The sequence below is a fragment of the Mauremys mutica genome, chromosome 11 (genome assembly GCF_020497125.1).
Source record: "Mauremys mutica isolate MM-2020 ecotype Southern chromosome 11, ASM2049712v1, whole genome shotgun sequence".
In the NCBI taxonomy this organism is placed as follows: domain Eukaryota; kingdom Metazoa; phylum Chordata; order Testudines; family Geoemydidae; genus Mauremys; species Mauremys mutica.
The window spans coordinates 48,305,495-48,326,822 of record NC_059082.1 but is presented as its reverse complement, the minus strand read 5'-3'; the positions used below and the strand labels follow the sequence as shown (position 1 = coordinate 48,326,822).

General features: G+C 46.0%; 1 protein-coding gene across 4 annotated transcripts in view; it reads right to left on the bottom strand.

Annotated features, from left to right (window-relative positions):
- The window catches only part of IFT140 (intraflagellar transport 140), a 243,719-nt gene that overhangs the window by 212,417 nt on the left and 9,974 nt on the right, over positions 1-21,328 (bottom strand). For 3 of the 4 annotated variants that reach the window (XM_044978903.1, XM_044978900.1, XM_044978902.1), the window contains exons 3-4: positions 17,316-17,537; positions 486-607 (exon numbers count right to left, since the gene is read on the bottom strand). In XM_044978903.1, coding sequence (XP_044834838.1) covers positions 486-607; positions 17,316-17,537 — 344 coding nt within the window. The remainder of the gene's footprint in view (positions 1-485; positions 608-17,315; positions 17,538-21,328) is intronic. The other variant, XM_044978901.1, reaches the window with a different exon arrangement.

Below are 21,328 nucleotides of genomic sequence, written 5' to 3'. Positions count from 1 at the left end.
GAAAAGGAGAAAAGCCTGGAACCATACATGTATAAGGAAGCTGGCAGCGGAATGGGTTCAAAGGAGTGTCTGAATCTGGGGAGGAGGAAGATCTCGGACCAGAGGATGAGAAGGAGTCACCAGGGAAGGGTGTTGGAAACAAGCCAGAAGGTGTGTGCAGTGGGATGGCAGTCAGGGGAGAAACTAGGGACTAGGCAGAAGAAGTGTGGTCTGAGAGCTAGGTTGGGAGATAGGAGGATCTGGTTGTAGGAGAGAGAGTAAGGAGCACTCATAGTGAGGTGATATAGGAGGCAGCAGGTAATTGTGCTTTGCATCTAAGGCAGATAAGCACTAGTGATGGCTGGAGCAGTTAGGAGGAGCCACTACAAGGTGTGTGTGTTTGGATTTCAATGGGAACTCTGTGCAACAAACCTAATAATAAGAAATCCCCAGCCCTAAAGAGAGAGACATAGTCTAGAAGAGTTCCGACGGGCATTTTCACTTACTCGCCAGGAGATGGAGGCCGAAAGATACAATGAGAAAGATACTTTCCATACTCATGTTTCAATAAAGGGGGGCCTTGCACTCGACCCCGCTGGTCCAGTCTCCATAGAACCATGACTCCAAGCTGGAAGAATTGAAAAAAAGAGATAGACCTGCCTCACAAATCGATAATAATAGGAGACGAACTATTCAATGGACCTTAAATAATCACTTCAGGCAATATATTTTTTCTGATAACATGGTATTTTTCTCTTATTTAGTACCTTTCATCTTTATTTTTTAATATGTAGGTAAGATTATCCCCCTTTCACAGGTGGCAAAGACTTCAAGTGACTTTTTAAATAATGGCATTTCATTATTTATTTAAAATGACGCTGTCTGGAAAAGTGTCTAAATTACTTCCATTCTTAATGAAAAGGACATTGCTAAAGCTGGCAGGCCTAAAATTGGACCAACCTTGTTTTGTTCTGCACATATGCACCAAGACACATGCACTTGCACGTACTCATCATACCCTATACCCCTTTTTTCTTCCTTGTGAGCAGTCAAGTTACTCAAACTAACAAGAATCCAGCTCTAGAACTCTTGTTAGTTTCAATCCACTGCCTATTTTCAAGGCCAAGCAGGCAAGCAAAGCAAAAGCACACATGATCAGAGAAACGCAGAGTCATTATTTATGGATTTCCCAGCACAGAAGAGAGAATATTAGAAATGTTGCAACACTTTATACACTCACCCTGATTTTTTATTATTTTTTTTTAAATGAGGACTGATTCATTTTTAGGATCAGAAAGAAATTTTAAAATGACATTCTTAGAAGTTGAGAGACCCATAAGAGAAGTTAAAGAAGAAAAACACTCATTAGGTCATTTGTTATGTAGTCCATGTAATAGGAGTCAATGCAAAATTGTTCCTCAGAGCCCATTTTCTAGCATTTCATCCAGTCTAGTTTTAAGTGTCTCAACCAATGGGCCTTCATTATTTCTCTTGAGAGACTGTTCCAGCGTCTAATTGAGCTCACTGTCAAGAAGTTTTTTTTTCTGATATTCAGCCTAAACTTTCCCTTTAATTCCCATTATACCTGCTTGCTCCACACAAAACCATATTACACTCTTTTTGGGATTTTTCAGCTCGTCAAATATTTGAAGACTGCTAGCATGTTTTATTATGAGAAGTTATAAGCTTGTGAAGCTTGAAATCTCCCATTCTGAAACAAGTTTCCTGCCAACATTATGTAGTCATTTGAAATACAGAGCTTTTATTTACTCTCTTCTCTGTCCAAACATACAACTGCTTCTACCTCTCCCCATTGCCCCCAGGCCATGCATATCAAATAAGTAACACCACTTATGGCTCTCCTTCCTTCTAGGAAAGAAGTGTCCAAAAGTGAATGCATGTTCACAAGCACTATACATGTGTGTATGATAACAAAACAGTGATCCAATTGCGCAAGCTGCATGAACTCAGTAGCATGCTGCCCACAGCACCTCTCCAGTCCCTTAAATGTTTAAATCACAGGAACATCAAAATCTAATTAACTGATTTAAATCAAATGCTTGCCATTGCAAGATTTAATGATGACAAAGTTGTTGGGCCCTAATTCTGACACAGCTTTCTCAAGATATGCATTTTAACAAAGCATACCCCTTTATCAGAGAAAATATATTAGTTTCGAAACAAGAGAGCCAACAGTTGATAAACAAAATAAGTCTGAGTTGCTGGTTCTGTTTTGACCAAGAATACAGGCAGACATAATGATTCAAGTACAGGTATTGTGCTGAACCTCAGACCCTGGCCCAGTTTTTGCAAACTGGCAAAGAGTTGAAATTGAGAAGAATTCTGCAGTCTGAAGCACTCCAGTTTTGGATACCTATCAATTTCAACCCTCTGCTGAGTGGAAAAATGGAGCAAAGAGAGAAGCAGAGGAATCACATTCACAATCCCAAAAAGCTGACTTATGATACCAGCTTTGCAGGTGGAATTTTAAGATTTATTATTTGTATTATGGTAGTACCTGGAGTGCCCAGTTACAATTGGGGGCCCACTCTGCTAGGCAATGAACAAAAACAGAATAAAAATGTATAATTTAAACTGCAATCTCATTTCATTAAGACAAATTACAGTGAGGAGTTGTAACGATGCTTGCTCTGGTGGGACCCAACTGAGAGTACCAATTCAGGACAAATTGCTTAAAGCAGGGCAGTTACAGCCCAAAAATGGAGTTCCTTTACTATTAAGGCAAATCAAACCAGCCAAATAGAGAGGACTTCGGTTTTACCCCAATGGCTAACCATAAGTCATACAAGCAATTCCCATTGACCAGGGGTCGGCAACCTTTCAGAAGTGGTGTGCTGAGTCTTCATTTATTCACTCTAATTTAAGGTTTCATGTGCCAGTAATACATTTTAATGTTTTTATAAGGTCTGTTTCTATAAGTCTAATATATAACTAAACTATTGTTGTATGTAAAGTGAATAAGGTTTTTAAAATGTTTAAGAAGCTTCATGTAAAATTAAGTTAAAATGTAGAGCCCCCTGGACCAATGGCCAGAACCTGGGCAGTGAGAGTGCCATTGAAAAATCAGCTCGTGTGACGCCTTCGGCACGCGTGCCATAGGTTGCCTACCCCTGCCATAGACACTCCAATTTCCCAATATCACCACCAGTGCCACTCGTTACTGGGTTGAACGGCTATGAAAACCAATATCCCAGTGAACGAAAAAAAGTTCTCACGATCCCAAAGAACCGGGCCCCAGACCCAGGTCAATATACAAATTAGACCTTACCCACAAATCACGCTGTTGCCAATTCTTTAGAATCTAAAAATCTAAAGGTTTAATCACAAAAGAAAAAAAGATCTAGATGAGAGCTAGAATTGGTTAAATGGAATCAATTACATACAGTAGCAAAGTTCTTGATTCAGGCTTGTAGCAGTGATATAATAAACTGCAGGTTCAAATCAAATCTCTGGAGTACATCCACAGCTGGGATGGGTCATTCAGTTCTTTGTTCGGAGCTTCAGTTTGTAGCAAAGTCTCTCCAAAAGTAAGAAGCAGGATTGAAGACAAGATGGAGATGAGGCATCAGCCTTTTAGTCTCCTCCTACAGTAAGAACACCTCTTTCATAGAATATCAGGGTTGTCATCTAGTCCAACCCCCTGCTCAAAGCAGGACCAATCCCCAGACAGATTTCTGCCCCAGATCCCTACATGGCCCTTCTCAAGGATTGAGCTCACAACCCTGGGTTTAGCACACCAATACTCAAACCACTGAGCTATCCCTCCTCTTACTGTAGAAAGTTACAGCAAAAATGGAACTTGGGGTCCCATGGGCAAGTCACATGTCCATGCATTACTTAGTTTTTTTACAGGCAGCAGCCATTGCTATCTTGACCATCCCCAGGTAGACTTTTTATGTGGATTGGAGTCTTCCAAGATCCGTTGTCAATTACTAAGGCCTGGTCTACACTACGATTTTAGGTCAAATTTAGCAGCATTACCTCAATTTAAGCCTGGACCTGTCCAAACGACAAAGCCCTTTTTTTCAACTTAAAGGGCTCTTTAAATCAATTTCTTTACTCCACCTCCAACGAGGGGATTAGCGCTGAAATTAGCTTTGTCGGGTCGAATTTGGGGTAGTGTGGATGCAATTCGATGGTATTGGCCTCCAGGAGCTATCCCAGAGTGCTCCATTGTGACCGCGCTCTCAACTCAGATGCACAAGCCAGGCAGACAGGAAAAGGCCCGCGAACTTTTGAATTTAATTTTCTGTTTGGCCAGGGTAGCAAGGTGCAGGTGAGTGCAGATCTCATCAGCACAGGTAACAATGATGGAGTCCCAGGATCACAAAAGAACTCCAGCATGGACCGAACAGGAGGTACGGGATCTGCTCGCCATGCAGGGAGACGAATCCGTGCTAGCTGAACTCTGTTGCAGTAAACGAAATGCCAAAAGTCTCAAAGGGCATGAAGGACAGAGGCCATAACAGTGCGTGAAAATTAAGGAGCTAAGGCAAGCCTACCACAAAAACAGAGAGGCAAACAGAAGGTTTGGGGCAGAGCCGCAGACATGCTGCTTCTACGTTGAGCTGCATGCCATGCTAGGGGGTGCAGCCACCACTACCCCAATCCTGTGCTTTGACTCTGTTAATGGAGAATCACACAACAAGGAAGTGGGTTTTCAGGATGAGCAAGACGATGACGAAGAGATTGAAGATAGCTCACAGCAAGGAAGCGGAGAAACCAGTTTCCCCAACAGCCAAGGTATGTTTCTCATCCTGGACCTGGAGCCAGTACCCCCTGAACCAACCCAAGGCATGCTCACGGACCCTGTAGGCGGAGAAGGGACCTCTGGTGAGTGTACTTTTGTAAAATATTACACATGGTTTAAAAGCAAGCATGTTTAATGATTAATCTGCCCTGGCATTCATGGCCAGTACAACTACTGCAAAAGTCTGTTAACGTGTATGGGGATGGAGCGCAAATCCCGGTGTTTGCTGGCATTCAGACAACATCCGTTCCTTATCTCTCATAGATTCATAGATTCTAGGACTGGAAGAGACCTCGAGAGGTCATCGAGTCCAGTCCCCTGCCCTCATGGCAGGACCAAATATTGTTTAGACCATTCTTGAAAGACATTTATCTAACCTACTCTTAAATATCTCTAGAGATGGAGATTCCACAACCTCCCTAGGCAATTTATTCCAGTGTTTAACCATCCTGACAGTTAGGAACTTTTTCCTAATGTCCAACCTAAACCTCCCTTGCTGCAGTTTAAGCCCATTGCTTCTTGTTCTATCCTTAGAGGCTAAGATGAACAAGTTTTCTCCCACCTCCTTATGACACCCTTTTAGATACCTGGAAACTACTATCATGTCCCCTCTCAGTCTTCTCTTTTCCAAACTAAACAAACCCAAAACTTGTTTTGATAAAGTTATTTTTTTTCTTATGCATCCACCATATTTATGGCAGTTTTATTTAGCTAATAACTTTTTTCAAAATGCTGCTTTAGTGCCTTTTTAATTGAATTCCAATTTCCATCCAAATGCAGTTAGACACAAATCACGAGTAAAAGATTAATCATCATCTAGTAAACAAGGAATGTGTCGTTCACATTTTCTAACAAAATAAAAATGTAAGAATTAAGAATCTGAATAAATGTATTTTAAGCTATCTGACTGCTCCTCAGGAGAGTGATATCATTCATGGTCACCTGGTTGAAATAGGGTGCTTTTATTAAGGGGACATTCAGAGGTGCCTGTTTCTGCTTTGCTGTTTGGCTGTGGCTGAACAGAAATGTTCCCCGCTGTTAGCCATGTGGTGGGGGAGGGGTGAAATGATCATCCCAGAGAATAGCATGGCAGGGTGGGGGGGTATTTGGGTTTGTGCTGCACGTTAACCTGCAAACTGCAGCCCCTCCTTTTAAACTGCAAACCCATTTTAAATGGCCAAGCCAACAGCTGCTTGGTATGGGAAATGAGGGTGCTGCTATTTGAAACCATTCCCACATGTTATGAAGGTTAAAGAAGCCAAAAGACTGTGGCTTACCATGGCTGCCTGCAAGCCAAATTCTGTTGCCTGGCACTGCATGAGTGATCTCTTACACCAGACCAGCAGGCTCTCAATATAAGAGGCAAAATGCTACCTTGTAACGAAAGCACATGTGCTGTGTAATGTGAACAGCAAGGTTTAACAGGAAAGAGTGATCTTATTGTTCTCTAAAATGTGTATTGTCACCCAGCAGCTGCAAAAATTTCTCCATCGCAGAGGCTAGCGAAGATTAGAAGGCGAAAAAACCACACTTGGGATGAGATGTTCTCAGAGCTACTGCTGTCCTCCCACACTGACAGAGCACAGCAGAATGTGTGGAGGCAGACGATGTCAGAGTGCAGGAAAGTACAACAGGAACGTGAGGAGAGGTGGAGGGCTGAAGAGGATAGGTGGCGTCAGCTTGTGGACAGAAACCAAGATTCGATGCTCTGACTGCTGGAGCATCAAATGGATATGCTCCAGCGTATAGTTGAGCTGCAGGAAAGGCAGCAGGAGCACAGACCGCCGCCACAGCCCCTGTGTAACCAACTGCCCTCCTCCCCAAGTTCCATAGCCTCCTTACCCAGATGCCCAAGAATGCAGTGGGGGGGGGCCTCTGGCCACCCAGCCTCTCCACCCCAGAGGATTGCCCAAGCAACAGAAGGCTGGCATTCAATACGTTTTAAAGTTTTAAATGTTTTAGAGTGCAGTGTGGCCTTGTCCTTCCATCCTACCCCACCCCACCCCACCCTGCGCTTCCCTCCTCCTCCACCCCTCCCGGGCTACCTTGGCAGTTAGCCCCCTATTTGTGTGATGAATTAATAAAGAATGCATGAATGTGAAGCAACAATGACTTTATTGCCTCTGCAAGTGGTGATCGAAGGGGGAAAGGGAGGGTGCTTAGCTTACAAGGAAGTACAGTGAACCAAGGGGTGAGGGTGGGGAGGGATGTTCATCAAGGAGAAACAAACAGAACTTTCACACCATAGCCTGGCCAGTCATGAAACTGGTTTTCAAAGCTTCTCTGATGCACAGCGCGTCCTGCTGTGCTCTTCTAACCACGCTGGTGTCTTGCTGCACATAATCAGTGGCCAGGTGATTTGCCTCAACCTCCCACCCCGCCATAAATGTCTCTCCCTTACTCTGATAGAGATTGTGGAGCACACAGCAAGCAGTAATAACAATGGGAATATTGGTTTTGCTGAGGTCTAGCTGAGTCAGTAAACTGTGCCAGCACGCTTCTAAACATCCAAATGCACATTCTACCACCATTCTGCACTTGCTCAGCCTATAGTTGAACAGCTCCTGACTACTGTCCAGGGTGCCTGTGTATGGCTTCATGACCCATGGCATTAAGGGGTAGGCTGGGTCCCCAAGGATAACTATAGGCATTTGAACATCCCCAATGGTTATTTTCTGGTCTGGGAAGAAAGTCCCTTCCTGCAGCTTTTGAAACAGACCAGAGTTCCTGAAGACACGAGCATCATGTACGTTTCCCAGCCATCCCACGTTGATGTTGGTGAAACATCCCTTGTGATCCACCAGTGTTTGCAGCACCATTGAAAAGTATCCCTTTTGGTTTATGTACTCGCTGGCTTGGTGCTCCGGTGCCAAGATAGGGATATGGGTTCCGTCTATCGCCCCACCACAGTTAGGGAATCCCATGGCAGCAAAGCCATCCAATATGACCTGTACATTTCCCAGAGTCACTACCCTTGGTATCAGCAGCTCTTTGATTGCCTGGGCTACTTGGATCACAGCAGCCCCCACAGTAGATTTACCCACTGCAAATTGATGCCCGACTGACCGGTAGCTGTCTGGCGTTGCAAGCTTCTACAGGGCTATCGCCACTTGCTTCTCAACTGTGAGGGCTGCTCTCATCTTGGTATTCTGACACTTCAGGCCAGGGGAAAGCAAGTCAAAGTTCCATGAAAGTGCCCTTACACATGTGAAAGTTTCACAGCCACTGGGAATCGTCTCAGACCTGCAACACTATGCGGTCCCACCAGTCTGTGCTTGTTTCCCGGGCCCAGAATCGGCGTTCCACAGCATGAACCTGCCCCATTAACACCATGATGTGCACATTGCCGGGGCCCGTACTTTGCGAGAAGTCTATGTCCTCATCTATGTCCTCATCAGTTTTGTCAGCGTGCTGCCATCGCCTCCTCGTCTGGTTTTGCTTTGGCAGGTTCTGCATATACTCCAGGATACTGCGCATGGTGTTTACAGTGCTCATAACTGCCGTGGTGATCTCAGCGGGCTCTATGATCCCAGTGCTATGGCGTCTGGGCTGAAAAAAGGCGTGAAACGATTGTCTGCTCTGACAGAAGGAGGGGCGACTGACAACATGGCTTACAGGGAATTACAGTCCACAAAGGGGGTGGCTTTGCATCAAGGAGAAACACAAAACAACTGTCACACAGAATGGCCCCCTCAAGGATCAAACTCAAAACCCTGGGTTTAGCAGGCCATTGATTTCACAGAGGGTGGGAGGAAGCAAATGAATACAAAACAAATCAGGTCTATTTCTTGTTTTGATCCACTCCATCTATCTTTTACATCTTTAGGGTGGCTGCAGACGGTGCATTATGACTGCGAGCCATTGTCAGCTGCTGGGTGCTCGGCAGAAGGAGTCTGCACAGGCGCCCATGACTGACCTCACCAAGGTCGGTTAAAAGAGCACCCAGGAATACGACAACTACGGCTACCAGTCGTAACGCACCATCTGCTGCCAAAAGCCAAGGAGCTGCTGCTCTGTAACAATGCAGTCCCACGTCTGCCAGCACGCAGGAGACTTACGGTGACAGTCAGCTGTGTGGGTTCTATGCTTGCCGTGGTATGGTGTCTGCACAGGTAACCCAGGAAAAAAGGAACGAAACAATTGTCTGCCATTACTTTCACGGAGGGAGGGAGAGGGGGGCCTGACAACATTTACCCAGAACCACCTGCGACACTGTTTTTGCCCCATCAGGCATTGAGATCTCTCAATCCAGAATCCCAATGAGCAGCAGAGACCACGGGAACTGTGGGATAGCTACTCACAGCTACCCACAGTGCAACGCTCCGGAAGTCGACGCTAGCCTTGGTACTGTGGACGCAGTCCACCGACTTAATGCACTTAGAGCATTTTTTGTGGGGACACACACAATCGACTGCATAAAAACTATTTCTAAAGAACCGACTTCTATAAATTCAACCTAATTTCATAGCGTAGACATACCCTAAGGCTACTTTAGAATCAAAACACATTGATATACAAGTACATAGCCAATATTCATAACTTCAACTACAAAAGTGATATACACATACAGATAGCATAATTATAATCAACAAACCATAATCTTTCCATAGACACCTTACACAACAACCTTTGTACAATATTTGCTGCAAATATATAACAGTGGTTGCAACAATGATCTATACGGTCACAGGTTATGTCAGTAACGTAATGTCACAAGGGTTATTAAGATTTATTCTTTTTTCTTTAATACATTGTAAGTGAATTTAGTCCCCACGAAAATGAAAGATTAGTAGTACTTGTATGAAGCATAGCACAGCACTTCCACATAGCTCTTCCAACGCATCTCACCTAAGGTCAGGCATATAGCATGGTACTGAAGCCACACAAGTGACCATATAATTCTCCTCTTATCTTTAAGTTATCTGAATCTAAGCTTTAAAAATTAAAAACAAAATCAATACATTTTCCATTCTTTTGGTTGCAAATATTATCCAAATGTTTACCAGCGCAGTGGCGTCTGTTCAAGTGTGCAGAGAACCCAAAACAGTAGCTGTAAGACTGTGCCTTTCAAATGGTGGTCTGTGGACCACTGGCGGTTCAGAGTTCTGGCTGGTGGTCTCTGCTAAGTGAAAAGTCACATTTTGCTGGTTCTACTTTCTTTTTTCCGCCCCCAACTGCTTCCATAAGCAACCAAGTGCCTCGTTATAAAGAGGAGCCTGGATGCCCATAAAAACAGCTGGAAATTACTCCCATATATATATCCTGAGTTGAGGTCATTTTTCTGCTTGACAACTAAACACACCTTACTTTCAAGTCAGATTGCTCCTTCCACCCCTAAAAAAAGCTCACTACACCTTCAATATTTTAGTAACATCAAGGAGGAAATGGGGAAGTGTAATGGGCATAAAATTGCATAAGATTCATGACTCTCACTTCATGACCAGATTTTTATCCTTCAAAGCACACATTTTCCCCCTTTCCTTTATGCCACCCAATAAATAGGTTTATCCACTGTAATAAACCCAGACTCCATTCATGTTCTATTGATTCAGGTCTCCTCATGTACCTGATCGTGCCCCGATGGTTTACTTCAAAGCTCCACATGAGAATAAAAGAGCCCAAAATGGCTAAAAATATTTTTTTCTCCAAACGTTTATTAGGGAGAGAATGTTTTTCTTTTCATAGTGTAATGTCAAGTTAATCTTTGCTCCAACTACTAGCAAAGCCTGGAATCTGAAACTAAATTGTCTTACTAGCATCTGCCTGGGGGAAAATATTTGTGGAAGAGAATTAGAAGACAAGATTGGAGCTCTTGAATAAAAGTATTTACTCAGCCAAGGCCAAGCTAGTCTTCAATTTGCTTCCAAGCCAGCTTTCATCATGGCAACTGGAGATGACACAGTGACATTTGTATTAATGAGATTGATTTGTTAAGATATCTTGGTATCCTTTGAACCATTCTAATAGCCCAAAGCTTTTGCCTTTTGCTGTAAAAGCCATTTGTTTCATAAAGACACTTTCACTCAAGATACTTATACAAAACACCTGGACCCTTCCAATACTATCGAGCCATCAAAAGCTGGAAGATATGCAAGGTATTATGTACTTAGAATGTAAATAAAGAGCTCCTGATCCTCACTGGTTGCTGCTCAAATTTTAAGAAGTATTTTCAGTGGTTCTTGGAGCCTAAATCTGAATTACTAGGGGCTGGGAATTCCCAGATGAGGACACTAGGCTACAAAGCTCCTTAAAGGAGATTAGGCGGAGGCCAAGTCTCATGATCTTCAAGACGTACCACTCACCTCTTTCTGCAGGCATTCTCTTATGGTCCTGTAATTGAGCAGCTTTGATATCCAGAGGGAAAGAAAGCCATTTTGTTTCCTTTTCTTGAAGGATTTTATGTAAATAACAACAATAAATGGATATAGCCAGATAGGGGAGTACAAGTAAACAATGAGACAATATTGGTCTGCTTGATAGGCAGTGGTCTCTGCATGCCAGCAATTTCAATCTCACCATTGTTGCCCAGTTTTCCTATAAGCAAGTGGACAATTCGACTGTGGCTTTTATCTGTCAATTTCCTTGTCAAGACCTCCAAACGTAATAGAAGTTTTATAGTCAATAATTAGATCTACGCTTTTTCATTGATTCATACTGACAGTAAAAGCTGAAATCTCTGGAGAAGCTGTGTCTTATCCTAGGGAGTGTCAAAAAAGCTCACAGAAAATAGACAAAAGGAACAGCATTTTTTTTTGGCTCAGGAATTGGCAAAAACAGAATCCAGTATTGAATATTTAGTGGTCAACACTGAATATCAATAGATAATTCCCCATTTCGCTACATAAAAGAGCAACCAACTCATCAAGAAATTAAGATTAATGTATTTAAAATATATTTCCACAACACATTTTCCCCCCCCACTAGAGTCTTTTTGCTCTTTGCTCCAACTAAAAATACACTGATACTAGGAAGACTCAAGCATTTTTGCTGTGTTTGAGGGAGGGTCACTATACAAAAGTGGGGGAAGGATGTGGGAGGGCTCGTCGTAAAGACACTGGACCGAGACTAAGGAGATCTGGGTTCTATTGCCAGCTATACCACAAACTTCCTAGGTGGCCTCAGGCAAGTTACGCCACTGCTGTGTGCCTCTGTTTCCACATCTGCAAAATGGTGATAATACTACCACAGAATATGTTGTAAAGTTAAATTAATTAATATTTAAAGATGCTTAGATACAATAGTAATGAACACTATAGAAAAGCCAATAAATAAAGTTGGGGAAATCCTGATACAAACCCATTCCATTCCAGAAGCATGCAAAAAAACGGTCACCTAACTCTCGTAACTGTTGTTCTTCGAGATGTGTTGCTCATGTCCATTCCAAATCCCACCCACCTCCTCTCTGTTCGAGTATTCCAGCAAGAAGTAACTGAGCAGGCGGCAGGTCGGCAGGAACCTATATACACTGCCATAAAGGTGCCACTTCAGGGCTCTCCACAGCTGACCCAACAGGTTTTACCGCTAGAGGAAAAACCTTCGGACGATCGTGCACACAGCGCGCGCACACACCTATTGGAATGGACATGAGCAACACATCTCTAAGAACAACAGTTACCTACCTCTCATAACCATATTTTCTTCTTCGAATGATTGTTCATGTGCATTCGAATAGGTGACTTCAAAGCAGTTTCCCTGGGGGAGGGGTCAGAGTTCACCTGGTTGCTGAGTACAGGACTGCCCAGACAATGGCTGCATCATCCCTCGCCTCTTAGGTAATGGTGTAGGGTGACGTGAAAGTGTGGATGGAAGACCATGCTGCTGCCTTGCATATGTCCTGGATAGGGACGTGCGCCCGGAATACTGCAGACGATGCCTGCACTCTCATGGAGTGTGCCGTAAGCCAAGGGGCTGAAATTTTTGCCAGGTCATAGCAAGTCCTGATACAGGACATGATCCATGATGAAATGAGCTGGGATGAGATTGGGAGCCCCCTCATCATTTCTGTGATTGCAATAAAGAGCTATGGTGACTTACGCAATGGCTTTGTGCGCTCAATGTAGAATGCTAGGGCATGCCTAACATCCAGGGAATGGAATATGAGTTCTTAGTTACTGGTATGGGGCTTAGGGAAGAACACAGGTAAAAATAAGTCTTGGTTCACATGAAACTGGGAGACTACCTTTGGCAGAAATGCAGGGTGAGGGCATAGTTGCACCTTGTCTTTATAAGAGACCATATAGGGGGGCTCGGAAGCCAGCGCTCTGAGCTCAGATACACTTCTAGCCGAGGTATGGCCACCAGAAAGGCCACCTTCCAGGAAAGGCAGGTTGCTATAGGCTCAAAAGGGGGTCCCCCCCATGAGTGCAGACAGGACCACATTGAGGTCCTACTGGGGAACGGGCCGTCATACCTGGGGATAAAGTCTGTCCAAGCCCTTGAGAAACCTGCCCACCATGGGATTACTAAAGATTGACCTACCCGCTGCCTCCGGGTGCAAGGGCAAAATGGCAGCCAGGTATACCCTGAGAGATGATATTGCCAACCCCTGCTGCTTAAGTTATAATAGGTAATCCAAAATAAGGGGAATTGGCACTAGCTGCGGTTCGACTCCCCTCTGCAGAGACCAGATGGAAAAACGCTTCCACTTTGCCAGGTACATGGCACGAGTGGAGGGTTTCCTACTTCCCAGCAGGACCTCCCTCACTGGGTCCAAACACTGAAGCTCAAGGAGGGTTCAGCCATAGAGTTTCCATGCCATGAGGTGGAGGGACTCCAGATTGGGATGTTGCAGACAGCCATGGTCCTGTGTGATTAGGGTCAGGCACACAGGAAGCACTACTGATCTGTCCACTGAGAGGTTCAACAACATGGTGAACCGGTGCAGGCGGGGCCACACTGGCTGCTATGAGGATCATCCCGGCGAGTCTTGAGGAGGACTTTGTGTATGAGAGGGAAGGGTACAAACGCATACAGCAGGTGACTCATCTATGGAAGGTGAAGGTGGGGGGATAGCTCAGTGGTTCAAGAATTGGCCTGCTAAACCCAGGGTTGTGAGTTCAAATCCTTGGAGGAGGCCATTTAGGGAACTGGGGTTAAGGAAAAAAAAACAACAAAAAAAACCACAAACACCCATCTGTCTGGGGATTTGTCCTGCTTTGAGCAGGGGATTTGACTAGATGATCTTCTGAGGTCCCTTCCAACCCTGATATTCTATGATTCTATGATCCACAATGGAGCCTGGGCTGTGGTTCAGGGAAGAGCAGAACCACTGTCACTTCCTGTTGCTCTGTGTCATGCACAGGTCTATGTGGGGAGAGCCCCACCTCTGGAAAAAAATCAAGTGCATGATGTCCAGCCTGAGGGACCATTCATGACCATGAAATGATCAGCTGGCTCATTTTGCACTCCTGGAAGGTGCAACGCCTCTAGGTGTATCAAGTGGACAATGCAAAAATCCCATAGCTCAAGGGCTTCCTGGCACAGGGGAGAGGAGGAAGCACCACCCTGTTTGCTTATATAGAACATCGCTGCAGTGTTGTCTATCAGCACCAACGCACATGCACCCTGCGGGCAGGCCTGGAACACTTGGCATGCCAGACAAACCGCCCTCAGCTCCCTTATGTTGATATGCAGTGATAGTTCTGTGTGGGACCACAGGCCTTGGGCTCTGATATTGCCCATGCACTCCCCAACCAAGCACCGAGGCAGCCGTGATTAGGGATTCCATAGGTTGGGGTTTGGCAGAGGGTACTTCCACACAACTTGTGGTTGCAGCCACCAGTGGAGAGACTCGAGGATGCAAGGGTGGAGGGTAACTATTGCATCAAGCAGGTCCCTGCCCAGCCTGTGCACCTACACCAACCATGCCTGGAGGGGCCGAAGGCGTAATCTGGCGTGCTGGACCACATATGTGCAGGCCACCATATGCCTAGATAGTTTCATGCAATTTCCAGCCATGGTTGTGGGAAATCGGCGAAGAATTTCGATAGTGTCCATGAGTGCTTGGAAGCACACCTCAGGCAGGAACGCTTTGGCCTGCGTGGAGTCCAAGACAGCCCTATGAATTCTATTCTCTGCGTCGGGGCCAGTGTGGATTTGGGCACATTCAATACGAGTCCCAGCTTGCGGAATGTGGCCCGCGCCAGATACACATGCTCTGTGGCCCGTGCTTGCAACTTGGCCTTGATGAGCCAGTCATCTAGGTATGGGAATACTTGCACCTGACATTTCCGGAGGAAGGCTGCCACAACCACCATACACTTGATGAATAACCCGGGGGCCGCCGAGAGCCCAAATGGGAGCACCCTGAACTTATAGTGCTGGCCACTGACCACAAATCTCAGGAACAGTCTGTGGGCCAGAATAATGGAAGTATGCGTCTTTCAATTCAAGGGCAGCGTACCAGTCCCCTGGATCCAGGGAAGGAATGATGGTAGCCAGAGAGATCATGTGCAACTTTTCACTCTCCTTATGAATGTGTTGAGGTCTCACAGATCCAGAGGAAATAGCAGGAGTAGAACCCCTGGCCCCTGAACTCCTGAGGAATCTCCTCTGTTGTCCCAGAGAGAGAAGTGATTGCACCTCCTGCAAGAGGAGTTGTTAATGAGAAGGGTCCCTGAAGAGCGCTGGGGAAGGAGGGTGGGAGGGAATAGAATTGGATAGAATATCCCACCCCTACTGTGCTGTGGGCCCAGCAATCTGATGTGATCTGGAACAATCATGTATGGTGATCCAGAAGGAACCTCCGGGGCAAGGATGTCCACCATTGGGTCAGACTCCTCCATCATCTCTTCTGCCTGGAGTCCATTGCTGGTAGCGTGGTCGTGGTGCCTGCCACCGCCTCGTTTGGTGAGGAGGAGACTCATAGGACAGGGTCTTCCTGCCTTTCTGGCTCTCTGGAAGCTGGGTCAGGTACCTCAGAGCCTCCCGTGACTGGAGGTGGCTCTAGTGTCACTGATGGCACTGTTTCCGGTGCTGCGCCTCAGCGTGACAGCCCAGAGTCCCTGTCTTTTGTGGGGTCCTCAGGAGCCCTGGGGAGTGTGGCAAGCCACCAACGTTGCCGGGGGGGGAGGGGCGGAGGGCACAGGATGCAGATGTCACCGATGCCTGCCTGAAGCCCTGACCCTGATGGAAGGCCCAAGGGGTCCAAAAGGGCCATTGGACTGTGCCCTGCCACTGGGGCGGCCAGGCAACTGCCGGTGCCAATGATTCCACTGATCTGTGGTGCCGGGAGTGATACTGGCTGCATAGAGAGACAGAAGACTCAGTGTCTGACCTGGACGAGTAGTCTGTGGAGCCCGACGGTGCTGGGGAGCACTACCAGGGAGATGGTGAGCAGCGCCGTAAAAATCACAGGCTTGCTACAATGATGAACCAGATGCAGTGCTGCCATCAGTACTGCAAAGGGTGCTGGAGCCACATGCGGTGCCAGGATAGACGCTGCAGCTGGTGCCGCGGACAGTGCCGGGGCTTGTGATGCCGGGGCCTGTGCTGTCATGGCAATGAGGTCTCGTGCTGCCTTGTAGGTATCCAGCGTGGATGGAAGGTTGAGCTCTTCCTCTAAATCCTCCCAAGTCGAGGAGGCCACCAGCACTGGACTCGATGGACCTCCTGTTGGGGCCAGAGTCAGGAGTGCCGGGTCTTGAGGCCCAGACCGTGGGTGTCCCACCAGAGGATGCACCCCGCTGGAGTCCCCTCATGGCTTCTTGATGGGGGAATGAGCCTTGTCCACCTTCTTTTTCTTATGCAGCACCAGGGACTGTGAGCAGTGCTGCCTGGTGGCACTGGCCTTATGAGTCGGGGAGTGGCGCCAGTGCTCCTTGGAGGAGTCCTTCCTCAGTGCCGGGACATCCCGCATCGAGGCCCGGGCACTGCGCACCGATGATGCTGGTGCCACTTTCAGTGCTGGCTGTGGGCGGAGGGCCAACTCCATCAGGAGGAGCTTCAAATGATAGTCCCACTGTCTCTCTCAGTCCTGAGTCTAAAAGTCCTGGATACTTATCTGTCTGATGGCCCTCTCCTGAACACTTGAGACAGGCAGCGTGCAGATCGCCTGTGGGCATAGGTTTTGCACAGCTCTCGCACGTCTTAAACCCCTGCGACCAAGGCATGCCCCAGTGCCTGGTGAAATTAGGGCAGGGGGGAAACCCACCGAAGTAAGACCAAACTACTATGTACAACAAAGAAAAAGGGAACCACTAGGTAGGCACTTGTGAATGCAAGAGACTGAGATGTTCCAACGACCATCACTGGCAGTAAGAAGGAACTGAGCAGGCAGCCATAAAAGGTGACACTCCAAGGGTTTCCACAGCCGACTTGATGGGTACCGCTAGGGGAAAAACTTCTGATGATCATGCATGCAGCGTGCGCATACATCTATTGGAATGCACATGAGCAATCACTCAAAGAAGAACTAAAACTTACTATGATGAAATTAGACTCATCTTTTCCTTGAAATCCCCTCCCATTAATGCATTACTGTTAAAAATCCAATTCTTGTTCTCCATCTCCGGGATTCATTATACAGCATAAAGCACAGTGATGGCATGTCAGTTGCACTACTTACCCTATCACCAGACACAAGGCGGGTACCATTAGTACTCCACTTTAGAACAGTAATTTCAGCATTATGGTTGGGGGGTACTGTGTGGTGCTCTTTGTCCTGTTTGTTAAGCACCACCACTTCCCCTGTCTCCCAGCCCACTGCAAGGATCAGTCGGGATGGGTGCCAGCTAAGGGATGTGGCCTGAAAACTCCTTTCAGTGTGTGAATCAGGCACATGCTCTCCCTGCAAATGGAAACAAACAGACCTCATTACAGCGATTTGGGATAAACTCTCTTCTAATTCAACACACATCTGCCCTCCACCAAGTAAGATATTTTCTGCCATAGAGGCAAGATAAGCATAGACCACACTGCAGTAACACCTGAAGTGGGGACACACAAGACATTTCTTTCCTATGTTGTTCACAAGTACTTCATGTGTATAAATATTTGTTTTAAAAAAGTGATAGGGCAATTATTTATGAACACACACAATATTGTTATTAAAAGTCTCCGACACTAAAGAAACTTTCATTCATGTACTGGGGATTGAGAAGGTTTCTAGGACTGAAGGTACAAGAGGATACTTTTGACAGTCAAGGTGGGTGATGGAATATTTTTCTATAGGCCAGCTTCTGTTGTTAAAAGAGACAAGCTTTCAAGCTACACAGAGCTCTTCTTCGGGTCTGGGAAAGGTACTCAGAGTGTCACTGCCTCAGACCGAGAAAGCGGGACAATCAGCGAGTTATCTTAAGTGCCTATACACAAATGCAAGAAGCCTGGGGAACAAGCAAGGAGAACTAGAAATCCTGGCACAGTCAAGGAATTATGATGTAATTGGAATAACAGACTTGGTGGGATAACTCACATGATTGGAGTACTGTCATGGATGGATATAAACTGTTCAGGAAGGACAGGCAGGGCAGAAAAGGCGGGGGAGTTGCGTTGTATGTAAGAGAGCAGTATAACTGCTCAGAGCTCCAGTATAAAACTGCAGAAAAACCTGAGAGTCTCTGGATTAAATTTAGAAGTATGAACAACAAGGGTGATGTCGTGGTGGGAGTCTGCTACAGACCACCGGACCAGGGGGATGAGGTGGACGAGGCTTTCTTCCAGCAACTAACAGAAGTTGTTAGATCACAGGCCCTGGTTCTCATGGGTGACTTTAATCACCCCGATATCTGCTGGGAGAGCAATACAGCAGTGCACAGGCAATCCAGGAAGTTTCTGGAAAGTGTAGGGGACAATTTCCTGGTGCAAGTGCTGGAGGAACCAACTAGGGGAAAAGCTCTTCTTGACCTGTTGCTCACAAACAGGGAAGAAATAGTAGAGGAAGCAATAGTGGATGGGAACCTGGGAGGCAGTGACCATGAGATGGTCGAGTTCAGGATCCTGACACAAGGAAGAAAGGAGAGCAGTAGAACAAAGACCCTGGACTTCAGAAAAGCAGACTTCGACTCCCTCAGGGAACTGATGGGCAAGGTCCCCTGGGAGAATAACATGACGGGGAAAGGAGTCGAGGGAAGCTGGCTGTATTTTAAAGAAACCTTATTGAGGTTGCAGGAACAAACCATCCCGATGTGTAGGAAGAAAAGTAAATATGGCAGGCGACCAGCTTAGCTTAACAGTGAAATCCTTGCTTGTCTTAAAGACAAAAAAACAGCTTACAAGAAGTGGAAGATTGGACAAATAACCAGGGAGGAGTATAAAAGTATTGTTCAGGCATGCAGGAGTGAAATTAGGAAGGCCAAATCACGCTTGGAGTTGCTGCTAGCCGGAGATGTTAGGAGCAACAAGAAGGGTTTCTTCAGATATGTTAGCAACAAGAGGAAAGTCAAGGAAAGTGTGGGCCCCTTGCTGAATGAGGGAGGGAACCTAGTGACAGAGGATGTGGAGAAAGCTAGTGTACTCAATGCTTTTTTTGCCTCTGTCTTCACAGACAAGGTCAGCTCCCAGACAGCTGCACTCTGCAGCACGGTATGGGGAGGAGGTGACCAGCTCTCTGTGGGGAAAGAAGTAGTTCGGGAATATTTAGAAAAGCTGGACGAGCACAAGTCCATGGGGCCGGATGCGCTGCATCCGAGGGTGCTAAAGGAGTTGGCCGATGAGATTGCAGAGCCATTGGCCATTATCTTTGAAAAATCATGGCGATCGGGGGAGGTCCCGGATGACTGGAAAAAGGCTAATGTAGTGCCCATCTTTAAAAAAGGGAAGAAGGAAGATCCAGGGAACTACAGGCCAGTCAGTCTCACCTCAGTCCCTGGAAAAATCATGGAACAGGTCCTCAAGGAATCAATTCTGAACCACTTAAAGGAGGGGAAAGTGATCAGGAACAGTCAGCATGGATTCACCAAGGGCAAGTCATGCCTGACTAACCTAATTGCCTTCTATGATGAGATAACCGGCTCTGTGGATGAGGGGAAAGCAGTGGATGTGCTATTTCTGGACTTTAGCAAAGCTTTTGATACAGTCTCCCACAGTATTCTTGCCAGCAAGTTAAAGAAGTATGGGCTGGATGAATGGACGGTAAGGTGGACAGAAAACTGGCTAGATGGTCGGGCTCAACGGGTAGTGATCAGTGGTTCCATGTCTAGTTGGCAGCCGGTATCAAGTGGGGTGCCCCAAGGGTCGGTGCTGGGGCCGTTTTTATTCAATATCTTCATTAACAATCTGGAGGATGGTGTGGACTGCACCCTTAGCAAGTTTGCAGATGACACTAAACTGGGAGGAGTGGTTGATACGCTGGAGGGTAGGGATAGGATACAGAGGGACCTAGACAAATTAGAGGATTGGGACAAAAGAAATATGATGAGGTTCAACAAGGACAAGTGCAGAGTCCTGCACTTAGGATGGAAGAATCCCATGCACTGCTACAGACTAGGGACCGAATGGCTGGGCAGCAGTTCTGCAGAAAAGGACCTAGGGGTTACGGTGGACGAAAAGCTGAATATGAGTCAACAGTGTGCCCTTGTTGCCAAGAAGGCTAATGGCATTTTGGGTTGTATAAGTAGGGGCATTTTCAGCAGATCGAGGGATGTGATCATTCCCCTCTATTCAGCACTGGTGAGGCCTCATCTGGAGTACTGTGTCCAGTTTTGGGCCCCACACTACAAGAAGGATGTGGATAAATTGGAGAGAGTCCAGCAGAGGGCAACAAAAATGATTAGGGGGCTGGAACACATGACTTATGAGGAGAGGCTGAGGGAACTGGGATTCTTTAGCCTGCAGAAGAGAAGAATGAGGGGGGATTTGATAGCTGCTTTCAACTACCTGAAAGGGGGTTCCAAAGAGGATGGATCTAGACTGTTCTCAGTGGTAGAAGATGACAGAACAAGGAGTAATGGTCTCAAGTTGCAGAGGGGGAGGTTTAGGTTGGATATTAGGAAAAACTTTTTCACTAGTAGGGTGGTGAAGAACTGGAATGGGTTACCTAGGGAGGTGGTGGAATCTCCTTCCTTAGAGGTTTTTAAGGTCAGGCTTGACAAAGCCCTGGCTGGGATGATTTAGTTGGGTGTGGTCCTGCTTTGAGCAGGGGGTTGGACTAGATGACCTCCTGAGGTCCCTTCCAACCCTGAGATTCTATGATTAGGTGGAACAGATTGTTCAGCATAAGTAGTTAATGCATATTCTCAGAGACTGTTCAAGGTGAAGTGGTTCATTAACACACCTCAGTCATATGACAAAAGAGGAGGTTTAGTGGGTTTAAAAGACTGCCTGTCTTCTTTCTGGACTATTTTCGAATTCTCATGTTTGAGCAAAAAAATATAGTTGTTACTCTATGGTACTATTATTTTAGATGCAGTTGTGATAAAAAAAATAAATAACTGAAATAGGCAGATCTTCCTTTTACAAGTTCACCTTTAAAGTATTACTGAGTGTCAGTGAATGCAATGAGTAATACTAAATGAGCAGTATGGTAATACTTAAATAACTTCATTGACTTATTTTGTCTAAAGACTATCCACCTTCAAGATCACCATCATTTTCTATACTTTCCGAGTTATCTGGCAATGATAGTGTTTCAGTCACATCAGG